Source organism: Lontra canadensis, unplaced genomic scaffold, assembly GCF_010015895.1.
Source record: "Lontra canadensis isolate GAN:19392208 unplaced genomic scaffold, GSC_riverotter_1.0 scaffold56, whole genome shotgun sequence".
Classification (NCBI taxonomy): domain Eukaryota; kingdom Metazoa; phylum Chordata; class Mammalia; order Carnivora; family Mustelidae; genus Lontra; species Lontra canadensis.
The window spans coordinates 3,322,397-3,336,334 of record NW_022631050.1 but is presented as its reverse complement, the minus strand read 5'-3'; the positions used below and the strand labels follow the sequence as shown (position 1 = coordinate 3,336,334).

At 33.6% G+C, this 13,938-nt stretch overlaps 1 protein-coding gene across 5 annotated transcripts in view; it reads right to left on the bottom strand.

Annotated features, from left to right (window-relative positions):
- FXR1 (FMR1 autosomal homolog 1) overlaps nucleotides 1-13,938 on the bottom strand; it is a 58,509-nt gene that overhangs the window by 9,649 nt on the left and 34,922 nt on the right. For 3 of the 5 annotated variants that reach the window (XM_032875422.1, XM_032875424.1, XM_032875427.1), the window contains exons 9-12: nucleotides 13,460-13,538; nucleotides 9,690-9,799; nucleotides 5,258-5,344; nucleotides 3,738-3,945 (exon numbers count right to left, since the gene is read on the bottom strand). In XM_032875422.1, coding sequence (XP_032731313.1) covers nucleotides 3,738-3,945; nucleotides 5,258-5,344; nucleotides 9,690-9,799; nucleotides 13,460-13,538 — 484 coding nt within the window. The remainder of the gene's footprint in view (nucleotides 1-3,737; nucleotides 3,946-5,257; nucleotides 5,345-9,689; nucleotides 9,800-13,459; nucleotides 13,539-13,938) is intronic. The other 2 variants (XM_032875425.1, XM_032875426.1) reach the window with 1 other exon arrangement.

The window sequence follows — 13,938 nt, the reverse complement described above, 5'->3', positions numbered from 1 at the left end:
GATAAACTACAAGTTCCCTACATTTAAACTCAAGTCCCTTGATGATGAAAGTAAAATGTAAGAACTCTTCCAATGTACAAAAGTAGTATTAAGGTACCCAAAATAAAATTTAACAAATGAAGGAGCCTAACAACTTCCTTTCTCCTTTACAGGTAATTCTTTTTTTTAAAATATGGATGTAACCACTCAATTATATAAAAATGATTAATACATTGGAACTATATTTTAGGGAAAAAATAGAGCAAATTTCTAGTATTCCCAAGTGTCTGGGACTGAGGATCTCACAAAAGAAAATGAATCTCCCAAACATTTATCTCTCCAAATGACAAAAAATGTATTAAATGATGTCAAGATTTGTTAGAGTAATGGCAATTTATTATTCCAAGAGTCATGAATACACCTTTTAGAATGTGTAAGAATTTCTCAATTTACTGACAAGTACATAAAAACATTACCAAAATGTGAAGATAAGTATTTCATTTTTAAGATTTTTACAAATGTCCCTATTTTATTTTCTCTGGAAATAGAGCATAATATTTAACTCATTATCACAAGCAAGGAAATTTTTGCTAAACTTTAACCTTAATCTATTATTCTAAATACTTAGGGGAGTGGTCTAAAACATAAAAAGATTTCAACAGATAAGACAGATACTAAAGTCAAAAGCAAAAAGGGCTAATGAACTGGCTAATGTTCTTGCTTCAGCCATATTTTAAAAAGCTTAAATGTTTCTGGAATGGCAAAACGACTTTGCAGATGTGATAAGGTTAAGGATACTGAAGTAGAGGAATTATCATGGATTATTCAGGTGAGGCCAAACTAACCATGTGCATTTCAGCTGCAGAGAACCAAAGAGAGAGCAGAACTCTGCAGTCACTGGCTTTACAAGACAAGAGGTAGGGCGTCACATGCAAAAGGAATGAAGGTTGTCTCTAGAAGCTGTTACAGGATCAGATTCTATTCTAGAACCTCAAAGAAAGACACACAGCCCTGCTGACAATTTTAGACAACTGAGGGTGCCTGGGTGGCTCTCCACTGGTTAAGTGACTGCCTTCTCTCAGATGATGATCCCATAGTCACAGGATCAAATCCCACATCCTGCTCCCTGCTCAGCAAGGAGTCTGGTTCCCCCTCTGACCCTCTCCCATCTTGTGCTCTCTTTCACTCTCTCTCTCAAATAAATAAAATCTTAAAAAACAAAAATTTAGCCCACTGAGACTCATGTTTGACTTCTGACCTAGAAAACTGTAAGATAAAAAAATTTATGTTAAGCTTTTAAGTTTGAGATTTGTTAAAGCATCAAAACACTGCTGAAATCACTACAACCATCTCTTAATTTTGTAAAATATTAAGTTCATGAACCCAAAATTTTTTTAAAATAGAGCTCTAAAATGAAAAAAGAAAACAGGCCTAAAATGATTCATGAAACTAATCCAATTTTTAATGACTCCAACAAATAAAACCTGTTTTTAACGGAATTGTAGATCAGATTTTCCCCTCTGAAACTTCTAAAATCACGCCTGAAGACACTTCACATCCTTTTTCAATGTTCACGTACATTAAACTTAATAGCTAAGTACTATATTTCATCAACTTCAACATGTCATCCATTCATTTTAAGACTTATTTTGTGTCTTAAAATGTTGCCCATTAGCTTTAAAACATCACCCACTCTAAGGAAAATACCAACTTCAGAGACACTATGAACAAATGTTTCTTTTTAAAGATTTTATTTATTTGACAGACAGACATCACAAGTAGGCAGAGAGGCAGGCAGAGAGAGGAGGAAGCAGGCTCCCTGCTGAGCAGAGGGACCTGAGCTGAGGACCCTAGGATCATGACCTGAGCCAAAGGCAGAGGCTTTAACCCACTGAGCCACCCAGGCACCCCTGAACAAATGTTTCTTATACAACTTACATATTATCACCTAAATATCCTGATATTAAGTAGGTAAGAGATGATCTATAACCAAATTCAAATGGTTTTTCTCTCAAGCTCACTTAAATTCAATAGCTATTTCAAGAAATGTAACACTATGACCAGTGTGCAAAGTTTCAGAGGTAAGAGTGCCATCTACTGAACAACTTGCATAACCTTCTTCAATCCAGATGTTATTCCTCTACCACTCATTACAACTTACTATCTAACTCATAAAAATTTTATCTACTGTTAACAAAGGCATTTTGCAAAAAGACTGGCCTCATCAGTAAGCTGAATTCCCACAGAGGCTTATAAAAGTCTTCAATGAATTCATCATCCTATCATCGAAAAAGCCAAATATGATTATCTGTACTAGTAATCTGTACTTCCAGAATCATTCACTATAATTTCTCTTTAATTACTGATTAATTGTCAGGGCGCCTGGGTGGTTCAGTCATTAAGCATCTGTCTTGGGCTCGGGTCATGATGATCCCAGGGTTCTGGGATCAAGCCCTGCGTCAGACACCCCGCTCAGTGGGAAGCCTGCTTCCCCCTTTCCCACTCCCCCTGCTTGTGTTCCCTCTCTCACTTGTGTCTGACAAGTAAATAAATAAAATCCTTAAAAGAAATTACTGGTTAATTGTCTTTTGTAGTAAACGTATTTTCAGGAAATACAGTAGTACTTCACAATTTTCTGCCCTTCAAATGCTAATAAGCACTTACTTTACTAGAATGTTGCTTTCAAGTTTCAATAGTTAACTTTAAATAATAAAAACTATCAAGAAATGAGAACATGGAAATATATGAAAGGGAAGGTATAATTAACCCTTCAGCTACACAACAATCAAAGGCAAATTTAATATAGTTCTGGAATCACTAGATGATCCTTCAAACATGAAATCTGGGTGTGCAATCTGCACACTGTAAGCTTTGTTTATCCATTTTTCCCTAAATGCCTTCTATTTTGGAAAACACTTATGAATTATTTTTTCTAAAGCAGTTATCATGAGCACAGAGGAATGGAGAAAAGAGAAAGAGAAAGGGAAGAGAACGAGGGAAGACAAAAATCAGGTCACTGCTAAGATCCAACTCCAAATGCAGAAAAATGGAACAACTCCAAAGCTGAAGAAGAATAAGTGAAAATTCAGGATTAGAGAATTGTTGACCACCACCATCCACTGGCCCCTTCCTACATGGGCTAGGGCCCCATCCTCACACTGAAATACATTTTAGAAAAATATTCATTTATAAAATGTTAATTTGGTTCTGGCTTTTTTAAAAAGCCCTCATTTTAATGAAGTGTCATTTCGTAAAATAATTTCAGATGTGAGATATTTATATTCAAAACTGCCAAGTGAGCCAATAAAGTGTATTTTATAAAGCTAGTACAGATGTACTAGTAACAATGTTGGCACACTGATTAGCATTATTTTTCATTATTACTTTCCTAGAGAGTAGGCAAAAGATGATTCCTAGCAGTATCATCACAATTACTAGGTTTTTGATATGTAAACATTTTTGTATACAAATATGTATATAGAAATGCCACCTAGATTTACTCTAAATACTTAGAACAAAAATGATCATGAACTGCCAACTTAACAAAATGTCAATGTTTGATCTCATTACAAAGTGGCTTGGAATATCATATACCTTTTACTATCATTAACATAAACTATGCCTTCACTACCACAGGTGTATCTCAAAACTATCTCCTGCCCCCAAAGCCAAGACAGAATAACAAACTAAATAACAATGAGCAAAAACTTTTGAAGTGTCTAAACTAAAACAACTAACAAAAAAAAACTTTTTTTTACCATAACCGGAGGTGTAATTAGGGCCCCGACGACCTCTGCCTCTTCCACTATAAGACCTAGAACCTTGTACAGAAGAGACGGTACTTTCATCAGTGGCATATCCTTTTTCTTTTTCAGGCCCTCTGGTGGAAGAAGGTCTGAAACCCATACCAATCTGTCGTAGCTGTTCATCAATCTGTAGGCGTTCCATTCTTAGCTGTTCTACTTCCTGTAATAAGCAAAACAAAAAAGGGTAAATATTCTTTGTCATACCATTTTTACCTTCTTAAAACCTACAGTTAAAACTATACCCCCTACCAATGAAAGAAGCTGTGATCTTAGTCAATTATTTGGTAAAATATAACTGTGTACCTAGTAAATAGAATTCACAAGGGGATCTGCTGACTCATTTCACTGAACATTTAGTGAATACCTTGGTAAGCACGGAGTATGCTAAGTGCTACAAAGCATACAATATAGAGAAAAACGACTCTCCACCTTCAAGAGTTATGTTTAATAGACAAGCCTAAAAGAAACTATCTTTTGGTGCTTACAGAGAAGAATAAATGTTTTTTATGCTAGAGCAATATTCACAGTTCAAGTTTTAGTTCTGGCACAATGAATGAACGGACGAATGTTTTGTTAATTAGCAAATAATTACATGATATTACCAGACTCAGCCCTCAAGAAATTAAAACTCTGATAAGTGAAATACAGGTGCCATGTAGGAGAGGGACTATTAACCTACTTTTCCATCAAAACGGTGACACCTGAGTTGTGGCCTAGATGAATTAGGAGACTTGGTCATTCAGAAACCGAGGTCACACAGAATATGAAGGTAAGGTGATGAGACCAAAGCTCCTGGCTAAGAAGTAGTAGAGTACTGGAAGATAAAGCATGGGCTTTAAAATGCCAAACTGAATGGAGATTAAACATGAGTTTTAAAAGAATGACATCATCATGTGTGCTTTTAATATATTAACATAGCAGCAATGACAGAGTGACTAAAAGGAAAACCTACTAGAGACAGAGGTGCTGAGGGTATCAGAAGAGAAACCTAGTAATAAAAGTAGAAAATGACAATTCCAACTTTTAATAATTTATGGTTACGAATTATCAAATGATGGCTATGGGGTATCACCTCTGATCAAATACCACAGTTATGAAGAAAGCCCATCTTACTCCCTTCCCCATTTGCATTTAAAACATCAAGCTAAAAACAAAATGGTTTCAGTATAACACACATATATACGTAAGGTGATGACAATCAAACTACAGGAACACAAGTGAGACCATTTCTTAAACAGTAAGGGAAGAACGTAAAAATTCAGAGAAAAAGAGAAACAATGTGCATAAGACCAGTAATTTTATTATGGCAACAGACCTTTTACTCCTAAATTCTCATATAAGAACAGAGTAAATCTGAAGCTGAATTAACAAAAATATCTGATGATTTGAAATTTAATACAAATATAAAATTGATGTAATTTAAAGTTTAACATATAAAGCAACAGTGATATGAATGTGAACAGTATACAAACCTTCAAATAAGCAATATGATACTCTAAAAGAACTTGCACATTTCCGATGCTTTCTTTAGTGCCAACAAATACAAACGGAACCATACCCTGTAAGAAAACAAAACATCCTCAGTATTTCATACTTTAACAAAGTTCTAGCCTAAATTTCACATACAAATATATAATTTGGAAAACTTTTCTAAAACAAGGGATTTATAATTAAATACTAAAATTCAAGATGTAAAAATAAACTGCCAAGGGAAAAAAAAAATCAATAGAATTTACAATAGGTTTTCAATAACACATAGCATTTGCCCTACAACTTAAGTAGGCTGAAAATTTAAATTACTTTTAAAATACCAGATTTTCTAATTTCTAATTCAGTCCTTCTCCATATATAAACCACCTTTTAAAGAAATTTTCCTTCAAACTGGTATAAATTTATAGACCAGACAGATCACCTGGTAGTGATGGTTTTAAAAAGGTAAAGCACATTAGGTAGGTCATCCTTAATATGTGCTCACATAAAAAAACTGTTATTATGTGCTGGAAGTAGTGCTTCCTGACCATTAACAGAAGTGCCACAAACAAACATTTACACAATGTAAAATAAATACTGATATGGGCCAATATTTAGTCACCAATATTAAAGCAAATCAAAGGATTAACTTCACTCAATTTACAAAAATATACACTACTAGCTTCCTAATGGCTAAGGAAAAATGAGTAAAGCCTAAATAAACTCCCCTAGTTAGTTTCAGTGTCTCTCGTTTTCTTAATTCTACAGATGAGTTCCTAACAGCTATTTTAACAGAATGGCTTAAGAGGGCATGAAAAAAAGGACTATAAGTTAAGCTTAGGAAGTAAGAAGTCTTGACCCTGTCCTCAGTAAGTCATAGGCAGGTAAGAATGAATGCAAATTTAATAAAAAATGAAGGAGGGGTTTAAAAAAAATAAAGATCTAAAATGTTTTAAGCAGATACTGTATTTCTAGGAGTGTATTATTCTACACCTGTATCTAATTTAATAGTCATTAGAAAGTAACTTTAAGAAATACTCCAATTAAAAAAAATACTCCCAGTTTTACAGTTGAGAAAGCAATCTGCCCAAAGTCAGACAGTTAGCAAATGAGTCAGCCAATTTCATATCCAGTTACCTAATTCCAAGTAACAACTACTTGTTCTTTGCCTGAATCTACACTAATGAAAAAGGATAAATAAAACAAAGCCTCTATTCTAAAGGCAATCACAATCTCAGAAAAGATACTAAACATTACTGAATTATGCATAGCATTAGTGGTATCAGTGAAAAACACAGGAATATTAAATAGAATTTGGATTATGCCACCCCAGATGTGGAAACTTAAGCGGAACTCCTAAGAATATTATTAAAGTAAATGTTAAAAACAAATAGAATTTTACCAAGTAGGTAAAAAAGGGAAAATCATTCCAGACAGATTATCTGCAAGGAATAAGAAATACAATGCACCTTGTCCCTGAATTTGAGATGCTATCACCAACAGCTACCTCCAGAGAAAAGCATAGGTAAGAACATAACCTTAGAGACACATAGTTTACAAAATATTTTAATGGTTACTAGTGAGCCATAATAAAAAATTTTAAAGAGTGATTAATACTGAATATACAAATTTGTTTCTAAAAGTTATTTCAGCGAAATTTCTAGATTTTAAAAAAGATACTAATAACTGATGATTTACATTTAATAGATTGCACTGACATTACCAACTAGCACTTCAGAAAAATAAAGCAGGATCCCTGGTTTCTAATATCTTACACCGCCCCCCCCCAAAAAAAATTCCCATTGGGAGTTAATAATTTATACACTTTTAAAAAACCTGGAGAATGAAATATAAATGGATCTCTAAATGATCTATATATAGGAAATATCTTGCCAAGCAGGACAAAATGCAGAAAATCTTAAGTCATACAGAAAAAAATCTAAAAACAACCAACCAAACAACAAAAAAAAATTTTTAAATTTATATTGGGGGAAATAATCAAAGTAGTAGTATTTGTTACAAATAAAAAAAGACTAGCTCCTTAAAATGCAAAACTTCTAATAACTTAGTAATAAAGACAAAATATATGCAAAAGAGAAGCTGCTTAACTAAAAAATTCAAATGTCTTCAGCATATAGAGAGAGAACATATACACCTTCTGGAATGGCACTAATTAAAACTCTCTATTGGCAAGTATGTGGAAAATAGACCCGTTTCTGACACTGGTGGAAAGAATGTGTGGGAAAACTAAAGTCTAAAAATTTAAATGCTTTTTACCCCTTTGATCTTTTAAAAAAACCCACTTCCAGGAATTTACTCTCCAGTGAAGGGATATTTGCTGTAGCACTATTTTTAGTAGCAAAATAAAGACATGAAAAGGCAACCAACAACAGTCTAAATTCTATCAGACACAATGGAGACAGGAGATACACATACAGGACATAGATACACATTTACTTTTCACACTATACCCTAACTTTTACATAAGTATATTTCTTTTAATGAAAAACTCAAATCCAATCTTAAAAACGGATTGAAAATATTGAGCAACTGTACATACATGTCACTGGGCCAGAGAAAAAGAGAATATGGGAATTCAGACTTTATTTCTTGGTCTCAGAGTTCATAAGGTGGCTTGGTAAGATAACAAAAAAATTTAAGATTGAAAGAAAATCATTAAATACATAATAATATAGACAATAACTGCTATGATACCTAGGTGGGCAAGATCATCTCAGGCTAAAGGTGGTCACCAAAAACTTCAGCGTAAACAAGCTATCAACAGAGTCTGTCAGGGGATTTTGACAGCTTAAATTATGAAATGGTGGCCCCAAATAAGTGAATACCAACCTTCAAATTTGTTTTAACATGCAATGTTCTGAAAATTTTTAAATTTTGTATATTATTGTAAGTTTCCAGTTTCTCTTAATATCGAAAGATATAGCAACCAGATTAAAGCTAAGCAGCGTCTGCTTCTTTTATAGAAAGAGACCATGTATCTTCTTATCCCTGTATCTTGCTTGTATAGTCCAACCTGCTTCATCATTTAATAATCTGCTTGGTTTCTATAAGCATTTAAGTTTCTTAACCCTGGCACAGAAACGTGGGTAACAATAACCAAAACTACAAACAGTAAAGTACACGGAAGTTCCTATTTATGAAAAAAGACTTCAAAGAATTAGCTTTGCAACCAAGTGTTAAATACTGGAAACAACTAGGGATAAATCAATCTAAGAGAAGAGCAGTTACTCCTATCAAACTAAGAAATTCTTAGTTGACTCATATAAGGCCCTGACCAATAAACATTTGATATCCAAGCCAATTTTATGGAGTGGTTGTATGCCAAATGGATCACCATTCTTTTATACATTAAAATTAGGGGGTATTAAAGGGGAAGTCTGAATTTTAATGACACCTCAATTTTAATACTCCTCTCAAAGGCAAGAGGAGGGAGGGTTGCTTTAAGAGTAAAGGTTACTTGAGATTTATGGCAATTTTGGAAGCAGTGTAGGATGAAACCAATCTCAGCTGCAAGTACTCACGTCTGTAATACTAAGTCATGTGTTTCTCCTCATTTTTTTTTTTTGTCTCTACATTCTAATTAAAAGGAATAAAGGAAGTGGCTCCTTAATAGGCATCTTTACAACATCCAATACTTGATATGAGGTTATCTGGGCTAGATTTCTGACCAGTTTTCATTCTTCTAGGGAAGACGCATTCTTTCCAACAGGCTAACGAGCTCTCCAAGCAATAATCCATTGTGCAAAACTGAAGCTGCTTCCTGAGAGATCATTTGGGAGAAAATCCTTGCCTTATATTCATTCACAGGCATACAAAGTTTAAGCCACTGGAGCCACCGAAGTTAAGATATCCTTAAAGTTATGTTTGAGGAGTAAAGAACAGCATTGTAGACAAAACATGAACATGTGAGAAGAGACAGGAAAGGAAATTTCAGAAAGTTGCTGTCACAATTAATAGCAACATGAAAGGTTACAGATTTCAATTAAGAAATGATCGGTGTTTTCAGATTCTAAAATAGGTTTAAGTACATGGTTATTTACTAAGAAAACCTTTATAACAAACTGTTTTGTTAAGTACAAAACTTAAAATTCTCAAACTGAAACCATTTTATCAAAAATTGGCTTTTTACTGAAGTACTGAGAAACCAACCAAGATCTCATGGCTCACAACTGAAAGAAGACTTGTTTTCTTGAGCATGGAAAGCAGTATTATAAGAACAAAATTAAAAAAAAAAAAAAACACTGCATCAGAGACTAGATATAACTCACCAAAATGATCTCCAAAATATAAAATAACATTATTAAGTCAGGCAGGAATAGAACAGTTTACAAAAAAAAAGAAAGAAAGAAAAGAAAGAAAGAAAAAAAGAAAACAAAAGCAAGCAAGACAAATTAAATTACACATAATACTTACATCTTCTCTAGGTAGTTTATTTTCATTATCTCCTTCAATTCTCACCCGAACCACACCAGATTTGTCCACTATTTCCTGAATAACTTTGCCATTTTTTCCAATTACTTTTCCTTTAATAAGAGAAAAAAACATAACAGTAAGTTAAAACCAGTACTGCTAATCCTTCCAATACCAGCCCCAATAATTTGACTTGTTATCAAATTAAAAAAAACAAACAAAGCTCCATCTTTTTACTCTCAATATATTCACCCTGAAAACTAAAGAGGAATTTTATCCTTGATCTGAAACTTCCTTCTCTTCAGAATGCCTAAGGCTATTATTAACTAGGACTGACAATGCTGCTCACACTTAAGTCATTTTCCAAGTCTAAAACATTTTTTTAATGTGCTCTATGTCATTTCTGTATTTTTAAAATATCAGTGCAACCCATTCCAAAACTTGGACATATAAATAAAGGCAAATGAAACACTTATTTTGGCATTAATCATACCAACTTGTTTATGTATTTTTAAGTTAACAAATTCAATCTTGCTTTCATATTCAAGTTGCTATTCATCCACAACACATCTGTAACTTAAAGATACTTTTAAAATGAATACTCCTCAACAAAATAAAATGTCTGCATTTAACATTCTTCACAGTTTTTAAGTACTTCACAGCTATAAATACATATAGTATGTATATGGTATGCAGTCTTCCTAAATATGAAATATGATATACTGACATAAAATCCAAATTATTTACCTTCTCCACACTTAACATTTAAGTGTGTCAAATAGCAGTTATTAAGTATCCTATAACTAAAAGAGAAACTAAAAGGAGGGTATAAAATTCTCTTCCCCTTAGGAACTTAACTCTTACAAAGGTAGCAAACTTGTAAAATAGCAAAGCAGTACTAGACAGTGTTACCTGGTAACAGAAGTAAATATTCAGGTAACCTTCCCTGTATGAAACAGATGCATCCCTTATAAAAGTTACTAAGTCCAAGTCCCTCATTCTTCTTTAACTAAATCAGCAGTCTATGTCCAGAATAAATTAATTTTGGTTGAAAGAGGTTAAAATGGAAGTTATTCCTATCAAATGCTTGAGAACATAGTTTCCATTAAAGAATAAGGGAACAACAATAGTAAGAGCAAATGGGTCAATACAGCAAAGACACCATTACAGGATTTTCTATCCCTATTCTCAAAACTCCTTCCCCATTAATAACCCTAAGTTTAAAAGCAGCAGCAATTGAAGAGGTTCAAAGAAAAAATAGAGTAGGACAGGGAATTCACATGATGTAGGTCTTCTCTGAGCAGCCCTAGCAGCAGTATATAAAAGCAACCTTCATTGTTAAGACAGTGAAGCTCAAGCAGCAACTCCATCCTTGACCCTGCTAAAAATAAGCAAATGTCTTTTCGAAAAAACAATAATCAGACTGATGTATCATAATCCCTCCCCCAGAAACTTTGCCCCTTCCTTCTATGAACTATACCAGTGGTGAGTGCACATCCATCACCCTTCTGGGGTCTGTGGCAGGGACCTACCTGCAAGTTTTATTTAGTCCCACCAGAGACCGTCAATATTTTAACTGATCATTTCCATTAAATTCCAAAGCATATTGACAAACTGAAGCACACCTGTAGTATAAATTGAGCACTGAGCATAAATGCTGAAGGGACAGAGTAAAGAAGTGATTAAGGAAGGCTTCCAGGAGGTGAAAAGTTTCAATTCATTTTTAAATTAATGTTCACATAATATTTTTCATCTGACTTAGGAGGGGTGGGAATGGTCAGGGTCTAGAACTCGTAGAACCTGAATGTGTAAGAGAATTCTCTTGAACTTACCCACCAAGTAGTCCTCATTCCCTTTTTACTCCTCAGTCCACTTTTTCTTTTTCACTTGGACTAAAAATGTACTATTTTTCAAAAGACTGCTTCACCCATAAAACATTTTGGAGGGAAATGTAGTATTATTATATACAACAACCAAGAAATCGTTATGCTACCTTTGAGTTTTTCACCAACATATACTAGTTGCTGCTAATATCTATTTTCTGAAGAGTCCCAAATAACCCAACTCACCAAAGCAAACCAAGACAGAGTAGAGGAAAAAAGAGATATGACAAGTACTCACATCTTTGCACAGATAAATGAATAAAGAGAAAAACCAGAGAACTACAAAAATAACCAATTTCCTTATATCTGAAATATCAGGAATTTTTACTCAAAATTAGCACTACCAAAAACTCTTTAAGACCAAGGCTATCTTCTATAGAACTGCTGCACTGGAAAGAACCCTAATTTCCTTTCACACCCTCATCTCCAAAACAGTTTTACAGGTGAAAAAACCTAAGTTAAATTATGCTCTGTAAAGCAGAAACCACAATGTTAGTACCAATAGGTGTCAATAATTGTGACTTAAAGAAAATAGGGGATTCGTTTTCAAAAGCAGCTTGCCAAAAGTGATTTCATTTGACAATGATAAACATTTGATAATATTTTGTATCTATAATCACTTGCTAGAATTATACAGAAATACTTCAAGCTTACACTCAATTGTAACATCTCATCTCCCCAGCAGTTCAATCTACAGTGAACAAGAACCAACAATACGGAGCTTACTTATCTGGCAGTATGTCACACCTATACAAATGCTTGGGAAAAGTAAGAGGTGAACAGCTGAATACCAAGAAACTGTCCAAGTTCTTGTCCCAGAGTATACGAAGTTGTTAACTGGGCCCAACAAACATCTTTCTAAAGTGGAAGTTCTGGGGGGTTTTCTGTAATTTTTTTTTTAAACAGGGTTAGACCAATAGAACACATATAGCAAAAAATCATTTCCAAAAGGCAAAACAGGCCAAATTATATATAAATGGAGTCCAAAAGGCCCTGTTTCATTGAGGTCAAGAAACTCATGAGACACAGCAGTGGACAAAAACTCAAGCCCCTCCTAGTAAATGTCTTTGCTTTATGTTAATGCTTACTTTTTTAGTAAAGGTTTAGGATAATCACTGAGTATTTACTTAATATATGACCAAAATTTTTCCATTTGTTTCAAACAGCATTTAAAAGGACAGATAACACCGATGTAGAGAATATTAATAACAAAGCTATTAAACAACTCATCCCAAGCTGTAATGCTCCTTTAACTACAGCTTCACACTCAAATACTGTCATTTAACTTACAGCCCATGGGTAAATAATATCCATTAATGGTGTCAGAAACTTAGAAGTGAAACCTCCCCTCCTATCATCACCACCATTCTTCTCTCCTACCCATGACTTCTTACCTTATTCTATGCCTTTGCAACAACCAATTATTATTTATTCAGGGCCTACTGTGTAGAAGTTTATTACCCTATTGTTACTCCACTCTTACTTTTTCTTCTGCACTAAACAAAAGAAAAAAAATATCACAAACACCTTCTCAAAAAATACTATGACAATTCTGATGGACATATGAGTGATAAAAACACATTAAATGAATAAGAAGAGCAAGCCCAAGGGGTGAAATGTCTTTTAAAAAACGTAATGACGAACTGTTACAAAAATCATGGGTCTTATAAGCGAGTCACCCTGTACAGAAGGAAGTATCTTTACTTTATCATATGATAATAATGAGACACAAGTCACATACTACTTTACTAAAAACAGAAAACAAGTAAGGCTATCAAATGCTCCATGTAACTATAAATAAAATACAGTATCAGACAAGATTAAATTTCAATTAGATTGCTGTATTAGTAATAACATTTAACTTATTTAACATTTAGTAGAAATACCTACCAACAAGATTCCTAGGAACCTGAATAAAATCCTCAACAAATTCCAAGAAACCTCTAGCCTTTTTTACAGCATCAGCACTCTGCAGGAGAAAATAAACATAAAATATAACCCTGAAGAAAACCCCAATCCAAAAAAAAAAAAAAAAAAAAACACACATACACACACAAAAGAAATGAGAAATTCTGAATTATTATGTTCTAGTACAAGATTCTGTTCAGCCCACTAAAGTGACACTTCAGGTCAAATAATTCATGAAGTACTTTATAAAGAAAAAAAAATTATTAAGAGGCTAGGAAAAAAAAACACACTATTAGAATATCTCTAAGGGAAGGGGGAAAAAACCCTAAGTTGAGAAAACAGAATTTACCTTACTTATGTTAGCCAAATTTTAACCCAATCCTAAATATATTCCGTCCATACTCCCATGTTAAGTTTCTCTAGGTGAATGTTAAATACAAATTAATCATATTGTCTACACT